The sequence below is a fragment of the Trachurus trachurus genome (genome assembly GCF_905171665.1).
Source record: "Trachurus trachurus genome assembly, chromosome: 23".
In the NCBI taxonomy this organism is placed as follows: domain Eukaryota; kingdom Metazoa; phylum Chordata; class Actinopteri; order Carangiformes; family Carangidae; genus Trachurus; species Trachurus trachurus.
This window is the reverse complement of record NC_139912.1, coordinates 6,411,422-6,433,590: the sequence shown is the minus strand read 5'-3', so window position 1 is coordinate 6,433,590 and position 22,169 is coordinate 6,411,422. Positions and strand designations below refer to the sequence as shown.

The following is a 22,169-nucleotide window of genomic DNA, read 5'->3' as shown; positions in this document are numbered from 1 at the left end:
GTGTTGACTTTCAGTGTTTGCATCAGAATAGGTCCAAATGTGGAGGGAGCATCTTACAGTCAGGCTGTCTGTGAGAAAACAAAACTGACTATGGCCCAGATTTCTTAATAATAATGGTAATAATAATAATACATTTTATTTGTTATTTTCATAAAGGGCTTTGTTCTTTTGCTTTCTGAGATTCTTGGAAAACTAATTGTGTAAATCTGCTTAATGAATATAAAATATATGTACATGAGTCCAGAGATGTAGTTGCCCATATATTTAAAACTTTGACTCAATATATGATGAAATCTGGACTGGATATATTGTGATTAAATTGTTATATTTGATCCCTAATACTAATAATGTCTGATCTAAATCTTAACAAGAACTTGGATGGGATACCTCCAGCTTCCAGACCTCAGTATTTCTAATATTGTAGATTAATTATCCTCTAAGATGTACGAAGGAGTATTAGGGCCAGTCAAAGGGACAGTTTTTTTGCCTGGCTTTTTTTTTGTTGCATGGGCCTAATACTCCTTCATAAAGATGAGGCTGTGGTTAAAAGAAAGTTGAACTTCTAAAGGGGGTGAAGAGCAAAAAGGAAAAAGAAAAAGAAAAACTTCAGTCATTTAGTCAAACACTTAAAACCTGAGCCTGTGTTTACTCTGCTCTGACAGGTCACAGGAGTTATTACTGTCCTCTCTGAGTGGAAGATGTTCTGTTAAAGCCTCAGGTAGAGACTCTGGTCGACCACAGTTTACATCCCATAACCAAAACCATGTTTCTTCATTGATGAAAATCACTCTATACAAAGTTTTCCATGTGAAGTTGATATGCAGTGTAAATGTGGACTCATCCTTTAATCTTAATCCTTTAAGCCTGATGGACTCTGTTGAATCTCTGTGACACATTTCTCACACATCAGCATCAAAACATGTGGTATATTAATTTAAACATATACTGTATATATAATTTACTTCACTTGACCCTGTAGCTATGACAACACAAACCACACGTGCACTTGACTGTTTATTTTTCTCCTCAGATTAGATTTCCATCTTCACCTTTTGATACAAAGCGACACACTCCTCGGGTTCGCTCGGGCCTCTCGCAGCGCCACACACGCTTTTATGTATTACAGCTTGGTCTGTACGGGATCATCACATATTTGAGGGCTTTAACCCCAAAACATCCCATAATAAACCTACATTTCCCATGCACAGAGCTGCAGTCGGTTGCTCTTAATCACATATTTCAGAGCTGTATATGTGGGACACGTTGCTCTCTGACATTCTCCGGCTCCTAAAGGGGGTCAGCTCCTGTAGCGGCTGAATGTGACCTTTGTTACAGGAATTATGGGTAATTTGATACAGTGTTGATGAGCACAAACAAAAGTCTGGGATTAAGAGAAAAGAGAGCGACAAACACAATAGAGCCCTGTGTGTGTTTACACACTGGTTATCTATCTATCTATCTATCTATCTATCTATCTATCTATCTATCTATCTATCTATCTATCTATCTATCTATCTATCTATCTATCTATCTATCTATCTATCTATCTATCGTTCTATCTATCTATCTATCTATCGTTCTATCTATCTATCTATCGTTCTATCTATCGTTCTATCTATCTATCTATCGTTCTATCTATCGTTCTATCTATCGTTCTATCTATCGTTCTATCTATCAATCGTTCTATGTTCTATCTATTGTTTTATCGTTCTATCTATCTATCGTTCTATCTATCTATCTATCTATCGTTCTATCTATCTATCAATCGTTCTATCTATTGTTTTATCGTTCTATCTATCTATCGGTCTATCTATTGTTCTTTCGTTCTATCTATCGTTCCATCGTTCTTTCGTTCTATCTATCTGTCTGTCTATCTATCTATCTATCTATCTATCTATCTATCTATCTATCTATCTATCTATCTATCTATCTATCTATCTATCTATCTATCTATCTATCGTTCTGTTGTTCTATCTATCTATCAATCGTTCTATCTATTGTTTTATCGTTCTATCGTTCTATCTATCCATCTATAGGTATATCTATTGTTCTTTCGTTCTATCTATCGTTCCATCGTTCTTTCATTCTATCTATCTATCTATCTATCTATCTATCTATCTATCTATCTATCTATCTATCTATCTATCTATCTATCTATCTATCTATCTATCTATCTATCGTTCTATCTATCTATCTATCGTTCTATCTATCAGTCATTCTATCGTTCTTTCATTCAATGTATCTGTATATAGTTCTAGAAATCTATCATCTATCTATCTATCATTCTATCGTTCTATCTATCATTCTATCTATCAATCAGTCTGTCTGTTGATAATTCTATCAATCAATTACGTAATTTATCAATCTATCTCTCAGTACCTGATGTGCTCTGATGATCGTGGGTTTGATTCCCGACACAGATGAGCAGCAGTAGTTTGTCTCCAGTGTGTGTTACAGTAAATGAGTTGTGACCCTCGTCTTGTTTGCGGCCTGCGGCCCGGTGAGCGACCGGCACAGTGACCACCGGAGAAAAGAGAGAGAGAGAGAGAGAACAAAAAGCAAGAAAAACAAACGGCGGTGAAAGAGTGAACCTCCCTGCTCATCATCATCATCATGGCCCCATTCTTCCTCTCTCAATTGCAACTGAATCGCCTCGGTCTCATTACAGATTATGGCCTGTGCAGAGTGACTCTCCCCTTTCTCTCGCCTTTCTCCACACAGTCCCTCTGCTGATTAACATTTTCTGCTAGGCTTCACACCAAAAGCACAACCTGTGCGCTTTAAAGGCAGCGTGGAAAAAAAGCCATCAAGCGCTGGAGTGGAATCAGATAAGGCTATCAGGCAGGAGGCTTTGCTGCCTCGGCTTTGTCCCGCTCCTCCACCCGCCCTCGCTTCCTCCCTCAATCTCTCACTCCACTGCACCTTTTGTCCGGACCATTCCCTGACGGAGCTCCCCTCAGCCAGGGACCCCCCGACCTGTATGTGTGTGTGCGTGTGTGTGTGTGCAGCTAAGAACAAGCAGAGCTGCACTCCTCAGGGCCTGATGTTGACGTTGAACCCACTTCAACGCTGATTCACACAGATCCTCGTCCTCATGACTCCACATCACAACTGTAGGAGCTTGTTTTTGGGATTGTGAGATATTAGGCTACTTCCCCCAAAATAATGATTTCTACGGTGGCCCTGAGGGTTCAGTGCAGTGAATTTAGTAACTCACAACATAACAGAGGTGTTTCTAGGGGACACAAAAAGAGTGATTTCTTGACTTCTTGGTTGGTGGTTTTAGAAAGTAAGATGAGTTTGTTTGGTTTGTTTTAAACTAAATATCACATGATTCCTGTGTTATTGCAAATACTGTTAGCTTTAGCCAGGTCTGTCGCTTTATTGTGTTTCTGGAAATAATGAAGTTTGTGTTTTCTTAAGTTGCAGTACGTTAAGCCATCAAGGCCACCGTAGATTTCACCTCCTTTTGGCCTTTTGTTTTTCCTCAGTAAATCACCAAAAACTTCTAACCTTACATAACATAAAATAAAAACACCACTAATAATTTAATCTGAAATCAACCTGCAGATAAACTGTGCATCTCCTTTACCGCCACATGTGGCTAAATCAGTCACTGTGCACTGTGTGACCTTAGTTTATACGTTTGCAAACTGCAAACAAACTAAAAGTGTCAAAAACAAAAACATAGAAGACTGTATGAAAATATCCTCATTGTTCCACATTATGGGATTTAATCACAGTATTTGAGTTTCATTTTAATACTGGTTATCATCCAGGTGATGAAGCATCTGACATCCTGTGTTATAGTAACACATCTGGTTGTCATGTAAAATCACAGATACATAATAGATCATATATAGCTACTAAACACTGGGACCAGCACTGGGTTAACTTCACCCTGTAACAGTGTTGGTGTCATTACCTCTGACAGTGAGGGCATCTTTAGTCCATTTATGGTTATTCAAAACGTACTGAACTGGTTTAGGCTGAACTTGGTGGACTGAGTGGTTCTGGACCAGAGAAAAAACAGTTCAGATCCACATCATTTACTGTGAATTACATATTTTTCCTCTGAGGTCTGGTGTGTTGTTGTTTTGTATCAGCTTTGGCAGAGTTTTTATGTGACTGTTGGATTTTACTGGATCAGACCAGCCTCATCTCATGTGTTAAAGTCAGAGGAGTTAAAATAAACGACTGATAAGACGATCATGAAGTTAAAATCTCACCTGGATGATTCTCATGAGTCACTACAGAGCAGAATAAACCACTGTGGGTTGTATTAATGAGAACAGTTTGGTGTGTGTGCTCCTCCAGATGGTCGGTGAACCTCAGCCTGCAGCCGACCTCCTTTAACAGACTGACTGCTGCACTGACTGGACTGATCCGGCCTCTGTGTGTGTGTGTGTGTGTGTGTGTGTGTGTGTGTGTGTGTGTGTGTGTGTGTGTGTGTGTGTGTGTGTGTGTGTGTGTGTGTGTGTGTGTGTGTGTGTGTGTGTGTGTGTGTGTGTGTGTGTGTGTGTGTGTTTGTGTGAACGTGTGGCGTCTTTTGAAGACGTTATAAGGACTTTAAATCCTCGGCCTGCACGGTCTCATGTGTGACTCCAGATCCTTGTCAGTCCTGCATCACAGATATTTGCAAACAGATGCGTGACAGAGGCCCTGGCCTGCAAGGTTTTTATTTTTTTTGATCAATCAAGCTTTAACAAGTCAAGTTGACTAGATACGAATGTAAGGTTTTGCATGTGAAAGGCCGAGGCTGCGGAAGGCCTGGTTTTGATTAGGCCTAAGCTGATAAATGGCAGATTCAAACAGCCCCCCTGCTACTGCAGAGAAACCCCAGAGGTCCAGGGGTTTAAGTCCAGACTGATATCAACTCTGTTGCTCCTCTTTCTTCTCCAAACCAATGAATAGATCCATTATTCAGTAGACTCATTCTCATCTCCTAAATTGAAGTGGCAGCAGCTTAAAAGCCCCCGTTTTCCAACCGCCCCCCCCTCCCCTGGCTCTTTTTTTTTTTTTTTTTCCCAAATCTCTCTCCCTCCTAAATTTGCCTCCTGAAATATTCATGGGTGTGGTTGGTCTCCATTTGTGCCCCTCGTGTCATCATCACTTTATATTTAAGATTGTGCTGTGATTAAAGTGAAGGCAGGGAAAAGAGGCCATGACTGCTTTTATCATAAATGTCAGTTAGAGGTCCTTTAAGGTTTTTCAAAATCTTTAATTTCACTTCTAAATATTTTTTTTTACAAGAACAGCATCTTGTGCAATGTTGATACTGATTATAGTAATTAAAAAGAAATTATTTTCACAATAAAATAATCAGACAGTTTGGTTCTTATTTAAAATATTTGATTAGTCATTAAAATATTGTTTGAAATGTTAAAAAAGAGACCACAATGACATCTGTATGTGTCTTATTTTGTTAAACACAAAGATAAGTTCAGTTTTACATCACATAAAACAAGAAAAACAAGAAAATCTGTTATTTGAAAAGATGAAATCAGTTAATTTTTGTAATTTTCCTCAAAACAAATCTGATGAAATTGATAATTAATCATAGAAATTGTTGCTGTAGTTGTTCCTGAGTGATGTAGTTTCTCATCTGTAGCATCTGTTCATCTCACTTTCTGTATCCGAAGTATAAAAAACTCCTGCCCCCCTCCCTCCCAGATCAAGTCCAACTGGACGCCCTGTGAACCCCTCGCCCTGTTTGCCTCCCCCCCCCCCCCCCCCCCCCCCCCCCCCCCACTCTGACCCCACTGTGACCAGAGGAGAGAAATATTGCTCTAATCCGCTCTGCAAACACGGAGCAGCCTGATGTTGCTGCTCAGTCCAACGTGATATAAAAAGTCAATAACAGAACAGAACAGAAGTCTGACATTTTCTTTGTTTCTTTTCTGTTTTCTTCTCTTTCCAGTTGAGTTTCTGGCGAAGTACTGCATCTTCAGTCAGGAGAAGCTGGACGAGTACAAAAGAGCTTTTGAGGCAGTGAGTGAAAATGAATTTAGACCTTTTTTATAATCAGATATTCTGTTTTACTGGAATATGTTGCTCTCTCTGTTGAAATAAAAAAAAATTTCTACAATAATGTTGGTGATTACAACTAATGGTTATTGTTATTATTGATTACTTTGGAATTTATTTTCTCAAAATTCAACTGATTTATCAATTGTTTGGTCCAAAAATTGTCATTAAATACCAAAGCTGAGCCCAAGAAGACATATTTGATTCACCTGTGTATGGGGTTATTTGATTACCAATCAAGGATAGAAAAAACAGTAAGTATTAGCACCGGAGAAGTTGGAACCAGTGAGTTTTTATCATTTTTGCTCAAATATTATGATTAATAGCTCATTAAATCATTGTTATTATCTCTTATTAAGGGTTTTCCAGTCCTCCAGAGAGGCCCAAGATATATCGAGTGGATCATACGACAATTTAAAGGCAGGATTAAAGAGAAAACCTGTTTCTCATGACAAGAAGTATTTGCATTTTCCAGAGCTCTCAGCTGCACCTCATGGTTCTCATACCTGGAAACATGATGGTTTATGTGTAGTATGGAAAAAAAGTGGAAACCTTTAAGACCTGGAGCCACAAACCTTGATGATGATGATGATGCTGCTCTGTCTCTGCAGGAGGACGGCGACGGTGACGGCTACATCTCCTGTCTCCAGGTTCTACTTGCTCTTAAAGACATCATCCCTCCTGAGCTGCTGTCTGACGAGGAGGAGATCTACGTCTACAGGGTCAGTGTGTCCTGCATTCACACACACACACACACACACACACACACACACACACACACACACACGTTCCTGCAGTCCCTGTGTTGATGATCAAACCTTTTTAGATCCTGGAGATGGTCGACTTCCGAGTGACAGATGGGCTCGTGGACCTGAGGCTCTTCGCTGTGATCGCCAGTCTGGCTCAGAAGATCGCCACCATGGAGTAAGTGACTGTCGGAGCGACACACACACACACACACATACACACACACTCCTCGCTCCCCAGTGGAGCTGGAAGAGGAGTCGCTGACCTCCCATAAAAAAGAACAAGTGTGTGTATACGCAAGTTTGTTCCAGTGATTTTGTCGACGTGTGTGGGTCTCTCTTTGATCCACTTCTTCTTGTGTCTTCAAACAGTTTACGGGACTTCAGAGAGGTCAGAGTTACACGTTTAGATGTGATAACGGCATGAATGATGCAAAAATGTCAAATATCTGCTGGTTTCAGCTTCTAAAATGAGAGGATTTGAAGCTTTTCTTTGACAGAAACTGATTATTTTGGGACTTTTTGACGATGTTAAAGGGTTAGTTCAACATATTGGCAAATTGGCCCATTTTCATATAATCCCTATAGTCTTAGCAGTAGGTTCGTTATCTTTAATTGTCGGTGCAAGCTGTTTTTAGAACGGCGGAGCAGAGCCGTGAGCTGCTCAGAGCTACGCTACGGAGGCTTATGGGATTTCTTGGTTTCCCTCATCAAACTCATCAAATACTCAATCCAACAACTCCAAAACGCTCTGGTGGACAAGTTGTGACCTGCACATTCACCACGCTATGAGATAGTAACAGAACGTTACCAGACAGAGTTGTTTTAGAAGTAAATTCATGCAAAACCGCTGATTCGCGTTCCCGTCGTGGGCAGTTTTTCAGCAAGCAGTCTCTGCATTTACCTCGAAAACAACTCGTTCCATTATTATCTCATATTCTGGTGAATGTGCAGCTCACAACTTGTCCATGACAGCGTTTTGGAGTTGTTGGATTGTGTATTTGATGAGTTTGATGAGGGAAACCAAGAAATCCCATTAGCCTCCGTAGCGTAGCTCTGAGCAGCTCACGGCTCTGTTCCGCCGTTCTAAAAATAGCTTGCACCGACAATTAAAGGTAACGAACCTACTGCTGTGACTACAGGGATTATGGCAATGGGCCAATTTGCCAAAAATGTTGAACTATCTCTTTAAATTGAACCATGGGAATTTCCAATCTGCATTTTTTCACAGTTTTCCTCCACAAATCAAATCGATAGTGAAAATACCAGCGGGCTGCAGCCCTCAGCTGACCCCTGCGCCGACAGAAAAACCCCATCGCTCCGACTTGAACTCGGCCTCAGCGTCCCTGTGTCTCTACATTATGTCCCATATGCTGCAGATTCCCACACACAGTGCTTTTTTTTTTCTCCCCTCCTATCCTGCCCTGGGGTTTATAGCTTCCTGCAGACAGGAGTGTGTGGAGCCAAGCCTACTCCGGAGGTCCCCGAGGGTCAAGGCCTGCTCCCAAAAGCCCCTGGCCCCGCAGTGAGAGCTCCCTCTCAGCGAGGACAGGGCCGGGGTCACGGGTCCTCTGATTTACGGCCCGGGCCCTTTGTGCTGTGTGTTGGAGGACTGGCACTGAAAGACCAGGGTGTCTGCTCTCTATGGGGAGCAATTATAGTAATGATAATGAATGTCCATATTAAAAAACCTCCTGTCACAAAACTCCTTTCTGCAATTTGAATAATAAGAGGAGAGAAGATCAGCGTCGGTAATGCTGCCTCCTCAACAAGGAGAAAACAATAGCATCCTTCTGTCATCTCATCCCAACTGAACTAAATTGATCCTCTTACCTGTCTCAGTTAATCCTGTTGTCTCTAATCCGGGCTTTAGAAATGAGCTGCAACAGTAGTTACACAATCGGCCTCTTCTGATCAGACAGGGCTTTGAAATCTGAGGAGGTGCTCCCCACGTTTCTACTGTAGACCCCCCCCCCTACTTTTACCTTTGCGTTAATTGCAGCCTCCCATTCCCTCCTCCTCCTTTCCTTTCACTCTCCTCGTTTTCTTTTCAACTTTTTAATGTCACGTCTCTCCTCTCCCTCTCTCCTGTCGCCTCCCTCTCTGTGCCTTGCTGCTGTTTTGGCCCCAGTGACTCAGCCCATCTGTCCCTGTGTCGCATTGTGCCCCCACCTCACACAGCGCCACATTCCCTCAGGGCGAGTCGAGTCGAGTCGAGTCACATGACCTGCCTGCCAAGAAGTTGCATTGCCATACAGGATTCCCAGAAGGCATCAGTGGAGCCGGTGTCACCGCCGCCGTCGCTCTCGCTGTTCGTAGTCTGTGTTTTTTTGTTTTTTGTTTTGTTTTTTGCAAGCATGCACGCGTGTATTAAAGGGTTCCCGTAAAAAACTTTCGCTGCAACAAGTGAGTCAGCGAGCGACCAGATAGAGCGCCAACTTCGGGGTAAACATGAGGCAGCAGAAGCCGGATTCATCACCGCCCGCCACCTAAACCGTCTGACAATGCCAGTCCCCCCTCCTCCTCCTCCTCCTCCTCCTCCTCCTCCTCCTCCTCCTCCTCCTCCTTTCCTCGCATCCCGCTCAAAAAAACCTCCCAAAACAACAACTCTCTCGATTCTGTCAAGTCAAACTAGGTCAGAGTGTGTTTGCACCCCCTGCCGCACTGTATACCAGCTTCCCCCAATGAGGAGACCGCCAAAATTTCGGTGCATTACGTAAGCGAGAAGTCTGCTGTGTTGGCCTCAGCGGGGTGCCAGAGGAGAGCCCACAAAAGAAAATGGGTTAGGCTGCTATTATCCCCCCCACCCCACCCCGACCCCCCCACCTCCCCTCAGTCCATCACCAGTCCCCTAGCCCCCTCGTTTACGCTGGCCATTATCGCGCCAGTGTCCTTAGCGCTGCAACCAGCATTTGGACTCTTTTACCGCAAACCAAGTGCAATTAATGATCATTAGCTGCCCTGTCTCGCTTCATCCCCATCAAGCCCCCCTCCGGTTGGGCGGACGAGGGCCAATCACGGCGCCGGGGGCCACTCAGGCGTGCACTGCACTCGATGGCCCAGCGCTTGGCCATTCTTCGCGCTAACAGGCCTTTGAGCGCCGGGCGAGGAGGGGCTCATTAACACCGGGCGCTCGTTAGAGAAGGGACGGCCGTCGCTGTGCCACACGCTGGACAGGAGAAGGTCTGTCCCCGACCGACACAGTCCTCGTGTCTCCCTCTAATTATCCCAGCGGACCCAGATTTAGCCGCCGCTGCTGCTGCTGCTCTGCCCCGACGTGGTCACATTGCACCAGAGTGTGTGCTCTGCTTGTGTTGTGCTTCTACTCCCCTCCCTAAACCTCCACACGAACCCCACTCACCCTGCTCACCCTACTCCACCAGCCCCACCCCCCCACCCCAAACTCCATACACACACACACACACACACACACATACACAGAGACACGCCCACTGTCCCAAAACCAGAGCAGTTTTTATCCGTTGGTGTGGCGGGATGTCCCCGTGTACCCACGCATTGTTTGGCAGCCAGGCCGCTGTGAGCAACCACAATGGGCTCAGAACACTTTACCATCACGTCAACGCAAACACAACATCGCACGGAGACGAACCCGCCAAAAACCTCCACCTCCGCCCAAAAAACCACCATCAGACCGTCCTCACGCTGCCTCACCAGAGTAAACACCAGCACGTTTTACACTGGTTGGAAACATGAATTATATTGATTATTGATCATATAGGCACCAAATTATACCAAAACCTGCATCACAAACTGAAGGGTGATGGGTTGAGCTGCATTATGGGAAGCGTAGGATCCAGTTTGATGGATTCAGGACTACAAGTCAAGATATGTCAACCTGTGGTGTCCTGGTTTGGACCATTTTTTCCCTGTTAAGAGTTTTCTTGGGAGTTTTTCCTCATTCGACGTGAGGGTCTAAGGGCTGAGGCTGTTAAAGCCCTTTGAGACTTGGGCTGGGACTAATGATGGATGTTATTGATTATTTTGGCATTTATTCGCCTCAATTTCAACTAATGTATTAAATGTTTGGTCCAAAAATTGTCAATAAGTACCAAAGCTGAGCCCAAGAAGACATATTAGATGTATGGGGTTATTTAATTACCAATTAAAGATATCTAGAAAAAAAAACAGTGAATATAAACACTGGAGAAGCTGGAACCAGTGAGTTTTTGTCATTTTTGCTGAAATATTATGATTAATAGCCCATTAAATCATTGTTATTATCTATCATTAAGGGTTTTCCAGACTCCCAAGAGGCCTAAGATATATTGAGAGGATCATAGGACAATTTACAGGCAGGATAAAAGAGAAAACTTGTTTCTCCTGACAAAAACAATTTTGCATTTTCCAGAGCTCTCTTTTCCAGCGCTGTTTTCAGTTCCTCGGTTTTTCCTCAGTCGACGTGAGAGTCTAAGGGCTGAGGCTGTTCTTATGATGCTGTTTAAGCCCTTTGAGACAAACTGTAAAAACAGGCTACACAAATAAACTTGCCTTGCCATTCTTGATTTAATTTCTACTGAATCCTTCATAGTTCATAGTCTGTGTTTGGACTTTAATGCTTGTTTGTTTGTTCTCTTACAGTGAGTTTATGCGGTCGCTCATCAACAGTACGGACTTTCGCTCTCTGGAAGTGAGGCTCTTCAAAGCAAAGGTATATTATCTGAATGTACAGCTTGTACAGTATATGAAACATGAAAACGTCCATGCAACGTCATATTAACTTTCACATTAGCCACATTCACGCCACCAACACCACCTCCGCCTCTCTTTCATGGCTCCGCGGGTATAATTATAATGAAATAAATACTGGTCGACACTTTGAAGAGCAATTCCAAAGCATGCTTTTGTAAAGCTAGCTTCTTTTTTTTTTCTTCTCTCCTCTCCCTTACGAGCGGCACTCAGCCCTCATGCATAGAAATGAGGAAAGCAAGCCAGAGAGAGAAAAGAGAGGGGTGCTTTTCCCTTTTCATAGATTAGCACGGCCTTAATCTCATTAAAGTGCCCAGGAGTGAACATGCCGTCCACTCCGCCCAGCCCTGTAATCAGCCTGAGACACACGGCTCATCTCAGATGGACCGGGACCAGCAGCCTACCAGCTGGCCCGCTCACAACCGGGCCCGGCCCTCATTCACACAAGGAAGTGGCGAGGTAGTGAAAGGCAGCAGGGACATGAAAGCCTGTGGCCGTGGGTGTGGAAACTGAGCCCCTGGCCAGGTATAGGGGAGGCTGTGTAATTACAGAGCTGTTAGGGATAGGGTTGTTAACTGGAGATGTTGGAGAGGGGAGGGGGGGAGTGGGCTAATTGCCAGAGGGATTATTCCCCCCCAACCCCAACAATTATTACCGAGGCTGCATCAACTGTGCAAACAGGTGCACTCAAACAAGACTAGAAACAGGCTGTGGTAATATGAGGCAGCACCTAAAGAGCAAACACACTCAGACTACAAACTCAAGTGGAGGACAGATTAGGACAGATTCTTCTAACTTTATACAGGAGTATATGTGTTTTAAAACAACCAACAAATAACATTTTTCTCAAAACAGACATGGTCATGAAACAGGTGAGGACGAGGGGTCATGTTATGATTTCTAGACCAAGAACTAATGCCATGAATAAAATGGTTACAGTTATGTATAGAGACATTTCTGAGTGGAATAAGTTGCCATATATCATAACTCAAGCAACAAGTAAAGAAAGTTTGTTTGTTTTTTTAAACGGCTAAAAGGGTTATTCTTGGTTAAAGGCCTGAAAAATATAGTGATAAAAGTGTATTCATGTATGTATTAATGTAACATATTGTTGTAATTTGGATATATGCGCATGTTTTTAACATGGATGGATCCCAGGAAGAGCTGTTGCATTAGTTAACAGCTAATGGGGATCCAAATAAACAAATAAACTAGCCTATAAAATTTTCACACACACACTCACAACTATACAGAGCCACTTCTACATGTTTGTGTTTAAAGGAGACATATGATGCCCCTTTTCCACAAATGATAATAGTTCCCAGGTGTCTTAAAGACATATCTGTGACATGCTGTGGTCAAAATACCCCAAGGATCAAACATCACGGCTCTTTTCAGCCCTGTTCAGAACGGCTGGTTTCAGTGCCTGTCCCTTTAAATGCAAATTAACCACAGCTTGCCCCACCCCTTCTACCGGTACCAGGTAGGGGTGGTATTATGCAAATTCATATCCTAGTTACATCACTGGAAGACAAGACAAACACCCAAATATACCTTAAAGAGCCTTCAAAAAGTGATATTTCCATAATATGTCCCCTTTAACTCTATTTATGTCTTAATTATGTTTCTGACCCGAGTAGCAACTGTTCCTGTTCCTCCTGGAGGAGCAGCGAGGTGGAGGAGGAGGAGATGCCGGAGCGCAGCAGGGATTCATCAGCTCCGAGCAGCTGCTGCTGGAGCTGAAGGCCGGGGGCATCCGCCTGGAGCAGGAAGCGGCCGTCCGGCTGGAGCTGCAGCACGTTCCCCCTCTGGACCTGCTGGACTTCCTGGCCTACCTGCCCCTCTTCATGCTCATTCACAAGTCGGTCATCTCCAACCCGTTCAATGACTCCGGCACCTCCGTCAGCGCTCAGTCTGCACCTTGAGTCTGCAACACAACAGGTTGGGTTAAGAGGAGGAACTGCGGTCATTTCTCACACAAATGCCAGATCGATAATCATCAGTCGCATGCTAACAACATGTTTAAATCCTGGGTGGGAAACAACGGTCGTGTCAACCTCCAACAGTTTCTCCCACTAACAGACACTTCAACATGTCAGAACAGAAACCAGTGATTATCTATATGAAGCAGTCAGTACAAACATGTCGCTCAGACTCAGACTTGATTGTTCTTCAAAACACGAGATGCAAATCAACCTGAAATCCTCCACAAAATGACTTCACTTTACTCACTACCAGCAAAACATGTAAATGCACAGTGTTAGCAAATTGACCGAAAAGCTAATATTAGCATCAATAGCTGTTTAGATGTTCAGTATCAGATTTCATTCCTTTACACAACAACAGTTGTCTCCTCTTGTCTGTTTCTTGCTCTATTTAGCTGAAGTTAGCATGCTTATCAGCTACTATATTCTCATTTTCCGATACCGAGTCACTGCAGCATTCACTCTGCCCTGGATGAGTGACAATACATTTAGAGGATGTATAATATTAAAACCTCCTGTATTGTAAACTCAATGATGGCTGAAGCTCATAGCAACACTGGAACAACTATTAATGCTAACATTAGCAATGTAGCGATAGCTAATTTTAAAAGTAATAAAAAGTGTTGTGTTTTTAGTTTAGTGGGTTTATTTTGGTCTTGTAAAAACAAGTAGCCTACAATAGACAAATATAAAAGTATAGATACAAAACAAAACACAACAAAGCAATACAATGCACTTTGACCGAAAAGATGTAGTGTAGGCTGAAGCATCATCTTATTTTGCCTATCCTTCTTAAATGAACATTTTCCGTTCCATCATTTAAACATTTTGACCTGCATGTTCTACAGCAGTTTATGAGCACATTGGTATTTATAATTCAGTTTTATATTTATTTGGCTAATAGTATTATTTTTAACAGTTTGATTTCTAATTCTTATTCCATTGAAAACCTAATGATTCCCTGGAGGTGTTAATGAGGATTTATACACTTTCTACCACATTGTCAGCCAATAAACTCTCCTGCCGTACAGATGTGTGGAGATAAAACTACAAGTAAACTCTAGGACTACAAACAGCTTGTGTTGTGTTTATACAGTATGCATCACACACTTCACAGAGCAGTAAAGTGCTGTCTATGGTGCTGAAATGTGCAGCTGTTCATGCTCTCGTCGTCTTTCACTGTAAAAAGTTTTGCACTGCAACAAGTGGAGCTGCTGAGGAGACGTTTTTTTTTGACGTCCCTAGAAAATTGCAGTGACACTTCTACAAGTTTGTGGTTCATGTAAAACTTTACTGATGCTTTGTTGTTCTGGAGTTAAAGACAACAGTATCTGAGCAGGTAGCAATCCAACATAATCAAACCTTATCAAAGCTGATGAATGATATTCAATAAGATATTCATCTAATATAATTGGAGCCATTGTTTGGCCCTGGGCCCTTGCCAATTAGACATGGCCGTGCTCTCCTGCGGTTCATACACACACCCGACACACTCACTGCAGCGCAGGAAAACATAATGGACTCTGACAGGCAGCAGCAGAGCCGGCCGGGCTGTTAGATCAGGGCGCTGAGTGTCGTCACGTAGAGAAAAGTTTAACTGCAGGCTGATGTAGAGATTGTGTCGCTGATAAAAAAAACACTTTGAAGCTGCTCCTTGGGGAAAACCCCTCTGCTGTAATTAACACTCACTGAACACATACAGCCCAACGGGAGCGTAGTTTTATTATTGTTTTGAAACGACTGAAGCTTTTCTGAGGGAAATAATGAGAAAACAAACATGTTTACAGTTATTTACTGCCCACCTCTGCCCTGACTTAATGTTTGCAGGTTGAAATAAACTGACAAAGAGCCATGGAGGATGTGTTTACATACTGTACAGTACAATGCACGTGAGGTGTTGTTGCATGGTCTTACATGTGTTTAACATTGTCTCTCTTGTAATTCACCATTTAAATTCAGCCCTTTAATCATCTAAAAGTACTCATGATTCATTTTGTTTCCTTATTTCTAAATGAATAAGATATATTAAACATGTTGATATGAATCTCAGTGTCCTGTTAAAGTCAAGTTACAAACTTTGTTTTAAATTTTCAGGTATTTTCACATCAAGTTGATCTTATCATAATTCAATATAGACTTTTATTAATTAACACTTTTATGATAAGTTTTGTCTTTACTTGTGTCTGTCAGTCAAGCTGAAAAAGGCAACAGGTTTCAGTCCAGTCATGTTTATATTTATATTCATATCTTAAGAAAAAGCTTATCTTTTTTATTCCCACTCAGTTTGAATAATAATTTGATGAAGCTTTAAAGAACCAGTCTTGTCTTGTCTTATACTCAAACAAAACATATTTATTTTTATAGCTGATTCACGTAACAACTATAGTGACAGTGAAAGTCTCAATAATGACATGATCCACACGTGTTTTCACTACATTCCTGTGAATCACTATGGAGTTTCAACACTGTTGTCGGACCGTCTGCACCCCCCTCTCTCTCTCAGGGCCCCCTGGTGGTCCGTGAACCCTCCACATGAGGCGCGCGCACACATCTCATATTATACAATGAACTTTAAACACTGCGCAAAGTTTTGCACCTTCTGGATCAAAGTTTTTTTTTATTTTTTTTATTCATATTCATCGCAGAATCAGATAAAATTGTATCAACTTTTTAATTTCACTTTATGCATCACTGCTGTAAAAAGGATGGAAAGTCTCTGAACCGGAGCCACACACAGAGGATTTCTCTCTCTCTCTCTCTCCCTCTCTCTCTCTCTGTCCCAGGTGGTGATTGTTGTGTTGAGCGGCATGCTGCTGTCAGGAGGCACACGCCATCAGCCAGTTCAGCTCCGTGTCTCCACTCGACCACCACACACAAACCCCATTCACTCATTAAACCAGACACGCGTCCGGTTGCAGCCTCCGCCGTACCTGTCAAACTTCGTTTTTCAGACACAAAAGCTCCACCTCAAACTCTAAAAGCTGGCAGCCAAAGTCCAATCACGCCTCTGACAGCCCCTCCATCTGCTCATTTAAAGGTCAGCCCCCCGATAAATAAATGTTCTCGACTTCTTCTTTTTTTATATATCAAAGTTAAAAACACTTTCGCCAACTTTTGGTGCATGCACACTTAAAAAAAAAAAGTTTGCATTTTTACACAGAAGAGTAAAGAAATTAGCCAGAGTTCGACACGAAACATTTTCACTGAGAAAATTGCATTACTGAAAGATTTATTGTGTTTATCTGATCTTAAATTCCTTCCCAAACCTCTTCATTCTTGCGCGTTACAGCTGCAAGTGCGCGCACAGGGTTAGATACGCACTTGTTACCAGATGTGCCTATTGCGCTTTGCAGACAGTAGTGATCTCTCTAGTTTGGTCTCCATAGAGCAAAAAAAAAAGAGAGAGAGAGGGAGAGAGAGAGGAGGGGGGGCGGGTTGGACATTGGGGGATTTATTGCAGGACTGATGCTGAAAGCTTTGTGGAGGCACCGAGTGTTGAATGTGGAGAGAGAAGGGAGAGATTTTCGTGCGTAAAATGTGCGTAATTGTGCGTAAAAGTGGGGTTTCTTTCTCCCCCTGTTCTTAGTGTGCAGTATGCGTCTTCTCACTCCATCCTCCCCTCTCACTTTCCTTCATGAAGACACCGAAAGAGTCCACCCATTATTTAGATATACACCCAAACACAAGACAAGGCAGAAAGAAATTCAGTAGCAAATCATTTTATTCTTGGACTAGAGTGTAGAAAATATGGTTATAAGACTTCTTTTTTTCCCCAACATCTGTTTATGTGAAGACAATATAGAGCTGGCAGTATAAAGAGACAATGCATGGCCATTGCGCTCTGTTTGGACAATAGCTGCATAAGTTTGATCATTGTGAACTTCATGACATAATGCAATAACATGGTTTTGCTATTAAATAAGACACATTGGTGCTAAAATAAAAACGTCGGAGTGTCAAACTCCATCTGGAAACCTCATGAACAGAAGAGCCAGAGAATAATAGACTACACGTCTACATACATAGGCAGGAGGTATAGAAGCAACTTCGCAAATATATAGACAAAATATATACAAAAGGATGTGTACAAAACATCTATAAATCTCTTACATACAAAAATATCTTAATATATTTCCAAAAAAAGCGTTTGATATAGAATTTTATAGAATAAATCCGCGACTTGGAAGCATTTTCTGAATTAAAGGTCTGAGAGGTTTTACCAAAGGGTTGGTGGTCTGTGATTGGATTTAGCATAGTTGAAGAGCGACGTATTAAATAATGTTTTTTTTAATGTGCTGCTAAAGAGCATGAATTCACTTTAGGGTTTATTTGTTTGTTTGTTTATCATGGGCAAATATGCACAGAAGCTTGGATTCCCACGCTGTCAGGAGCAGGAGACCCGTCTTCCTTTAATCCTTTGGCGCTGATCTCTGGCCTGATTCTCCCCCCAAGTTTTCAGGACTTTTAGGCCGTGTCTGTCTGTCTTTCTGTGAGTCAGTCAGTGGTTCAGTCTCGGAGGACTGGGGCGTTAAGGGCGCAGGACCAAAACGCGCGTTCAGTGCATCTTGTTCTTGAGGGACACCCAGTCTCCTCCGGGACCATCCCAAGCGCACGACAGCAGGAAAGTGAGTTGATCCATATTTCTGTTGGGAAGAGAAGGAGAGAAGGTTAAGTAGCTGTTCAGGGTGTTAGACAGATGTGTTCATGTGTCTCTGCAGCTGTGTCTCATATAAACAAGGGCTTCATCATCATCATCATCATCTCAATCTCACCTCATACAGATGCTCAGAACCAGTTGGCGAAGTCCAGCAGCTCCTGCTCCTCCGGACTCAGCGGGTCGTAGGAGCCCTCGTCCGACGAGTATGAGGACACCGGGGAACCGGCCATGGAGTTCATGTCGGTGGCGTATCCCTGCGACATGGTGGGCGACAGGACGCCGGACTGAAACGCCGCGCTCACCGCGTCGTGCTCGTCCAGCAGCTGCTGCAGCGCGCGGATGTACTCCACCGCGGAGCGCAGCGTCTCCACTTTGCTCATCTTCTTGTTGGCGGCGCCGTTGGGCACGTGCTCCCGCAGGGTGGCGAAGCCGTTGTTGACCAGTTTGACCCGGTTGCGCTCCCTCTCGTTCCTCCGCGCCACCGCGTGCGGCTGCTGCTGCGGGAGCGTGTAGCCGAAGCCGGCGAAGTTGAGCCTCCTCTTGCAGCGCAGCAGCTCCGGGGACGAGGAGCGCGGCCGCTTGGACTTCCCGCTGCTCTGGCTGCTGCCGCACGGGCTCAGCTGGAGGCTCTGCGCCGCGGCAGAGAAGAAGCAGGCGGGCGGCATGAGCTGCTGCTGGCTGACGCTAATCTCCATCTTGGCTGTGATGTCCATCCCCGGTGAAGAAGAAAAAAGAAAAAAAAAATAGACACCAACTTATAAAGAAATCACCAAGTCTCGAGGCGGTGCGTCCCGCTCGTGCCGTTCACGTGGGCTGCTGCCTCGCGCGCTCCTCAAAGCTGCTCTGAGTCCTCGAGGAAAGACGCCACTGCTTTTCAATCCGTCTGGATGGGGGACTGGCCACGCCCTCCGGTCGCGTGGAGCCACCTTGGGCTCCTGCGCCGGTGCCGGTGCGTTGCGCGCGCCGGACGCGTGCCACTTGAAGCACTAAACAAACAGTGAGCGGTGAGGTTTTTTTTTTTTCTTTTTTTCTTTTTTCTTTCTTTCTGTGTAGCTATCACTGGTGTCACAAGGTGAGTTCACCACAACACGGAGGGAAGTTTCCAACCGCAGAGGCTCGTGCAGGAACAGAGAGTCAAGAAGCTCAGAAATCAGATCCAAACCAAACTCACAGAATAAAACACATCAATGAAATTAACTTTTACTTTTACGTTTATTTATGATCTTCATCATCAGCTCCCGGATCTTTTAGCGAATACATTCAATCTATATCAAATATCAACATTGTTCTGATGTCAAATTAACTTTCTAACAACTTTTTCTCAGACTTTAGATGAGTGTGGGTGAAGCAACTCCAACTCTCTGGTGGAAACGTGATGGTTTCAATCTGAGTGGTAAAGAAGAGTTTATGGGAACAGGTGTGTTTGTAATAAATAAAAAAGGGGGTTAGAATAAGAATAAAAACACTGTTAAATGAAAATTGAAATGGCGCTAATTCATAATTAGAAATAAATCATATGCTCTTGTCCTCAGCTCTGGACCGTGGTGCTGAAAGACAGCTCACCTCCCTCCCTCCCTCCCTCCCTCACTCCTCTGCATGTAAATCAACCGCTGCAGCTCAGTCTAAAGTTTTATTGTTGCGGTTACAGACGCGTCTGAATGCCGCTCATTTGAGGCTCCATTGTGCATCAGAGGCCGAATTTTCCACTTTGATTAGAGCAGATCATCGGCCGCGCACAGGCGGAACGGACCGGCGCAAATCTGCGGAGGGGCCCAGAAAGACGCAGCTCGGAGGAGCAAAGAGGAGGAGGAGGAGGAGAGGCTTTGTGTGTGATTGGACACACCCGATATAGTTACAGTAGCGTGGACGCGCTGTGCTCCGTCGATTATTGTCGCTCTGAGAAGTGGAGAATATATGTGCGCATTGAGTGAAAACAGAAACTAAGAGTGGTTTCAGTTTGTGCACAAGTTTCCTTTTTTTTCGCACTTTCCCTGCATGTTTCTCTGATAAAAAACAGAGATAAGCGTTGGTTTGTATGATTGTGTGCAAGTTTTTGTGTGTCCTCCCTTAATTATCTGCGCCTCTTCTTTATTCCTATATGAAGAGGACGACTGTAATAAATTGTGCAATTTTTCTGCGTTGGCAGTGCCATTCACAATCAGGTTTGCACCCCTGCCCCACCCCTTCTTCCCCCTGCACCACCACCACCTATACTTTCTTTTCTTTGCCTCCCCCTCTCCCTCCTTCTCCCTCCTCCCTCCTCCTCCCCCTCCCCTTATTTTTTTGGCCCAGCAAGAGAGTTTAGAAAAGAAGCGTGGGTTCTATTCAGCCTCCCCCTGCACCCCTTCGCCATCGCCAGGCTTTCTGAAACCTATCCATGGCCTGTCAGTGCGCTTCCAGAGTCCAATTAGCGCTTTGTGAGGACTCTCTCTCTCTCTCTCTCTCTCTCTCTCTCTCTCTCTCTCTCTCTCTCTCTCTCTCTCTCTCTCTCTCTCTCTCTCTCTCTCTCTCTCTCTCTCTCTCTCTCTCCATTGCTGCTGTTCTTCCAGAGGCCGCTGCACTTTACTTTACTTGAGGGGCTTTCCAATCCAGTCATAGCTGAGTGTAATAATTAATATGACATGTGCGCGCTCCGGTTCCCATTTAACCACTTTTCTGCATCTTTGTGTTCAAGTCTCTGTCTCTGTGTTGGGAGATAATAATGATAATAAAACAAAAAAAAACTCATAAGCAACCATGATAATCTGTGTGTGAGGGATTAAATTTCAATTTGTTTGTCATTAAAAACAGTTTTTCTCACAGTTGCACTGTGCTGGTTGGTTGTGCAGGTGCAACAGTGAACTCACGATGTATCAGACTTTTAATAAAGCAGCTTTGTTAACAGACAAAATACACATTTATGGTATCATTATACTTTTAAATGATAATGTGAGACTGCGTAATCTGTATTATTTTTCTGTATAAATTAACATTTCGACACTCAGAAACTACAGGGAAAAGTTGTAATAAAAGGTAGAATTATTCTTTTTTTCACCCATTCCACATATAAATGACCATGAGTATGTGTTTACAGCCTCCAAATAACTCAGCTGTTAATGCAATCTAAGAATAAACTGAATCAAAGTCAGAGGAATTAAAGGGAGGATGAAAAGAAAGAGGGGGAACAACTTCTATTGATAATTCACTCGCCCAGTTACACAACTTCATGGTATTTTTTTTTTTTTTTTTTTAGAATAAGTATTTCTGTGAAGGACTTCTGGCTCCTCTGAGGTATTTCTGTCAACACCTCCTCCCTATACTGATTGTGTGGAGTTCACTTTGGAGAAGTTGTAATAGAGCAGCGCCCTCCAGAGGACAGAGGTGGTACTTACTGATGAGGGAAAACTAGAGATGCACCAAGAAATAAATAAGACATAAGAATGTTGGTTAGATTGACTCACCAAGAGATAGCCTACTATCACTACTTTTTTCCCCCCTTTTCTTATTTTTATGAGGAAACACTAATGGAAAAGTCTGAAACAAACTTTTTATCCAGTGGCTGTTTCAGTCAGACTTTAATTATCTAATTCCTCTGTAGGTATTGAGCTGATGGGATGTATGGAAACACACAGTGGTGTTCAAAAGAAAGAAGTCCTGCAACAGATGGTCTGACTCCCAACATTTTGGAGTCAGGTTGTAGGTCACAGGAGTGAAATCCACAGAGAGCAGTGAAGCTCTTTGAACATACTGGGCTTTGTATGGATTTCATACATTAAACAAACATTAATTATAGTTTTTAAAGCATCTTATGTCTACCTCCTATTGTTATTGCTCCCTGTTATTGTGGCATTCAGGGTATAAAATAGCAGAATAGTAGCTCATGCCTTCTGGCAAAAGGTACCAGAGTCCCAAAATGTAAATTGAACCGTTTTAAATACTGTTTTGCACCCACCTCCATCAAACTTTAAAATAGCCTAATTCTTGAGGGTGTATGCTGAGCCCTGGAAAGTGTGCAATAACTTCCGTTTGTTTTCCTTTTTAATCTTCTCTATTGGATGTATCATGAAT

General features: G+C 43.2%; 1 protein-coding gene across 1 annotated transcript; it reads right to left on the bottom strand.

The window, feature by feature from the left end:
• Positions 1-18,250: 18,250 nt before the first annotated feature.
• Positions 18,251-18,835, bottom strand: ascl1a (achaete-scute family bHLH transcription factor 1a; the record flags this gene model as incomplete). The annotated part of the gene is made up of 1 exon (XM_083999460.1): positions 18,251-18,835. The coding sequence occupies one exon, from the start codon at positions 18,833-18,835 to the stop codon at positions 18,251-18,253; it is 585 nt and encodes a 194-aa protein (XP_083855586.1).
• Positions 18,836-22,169: the final 3,334 nt, after the last annotated feature.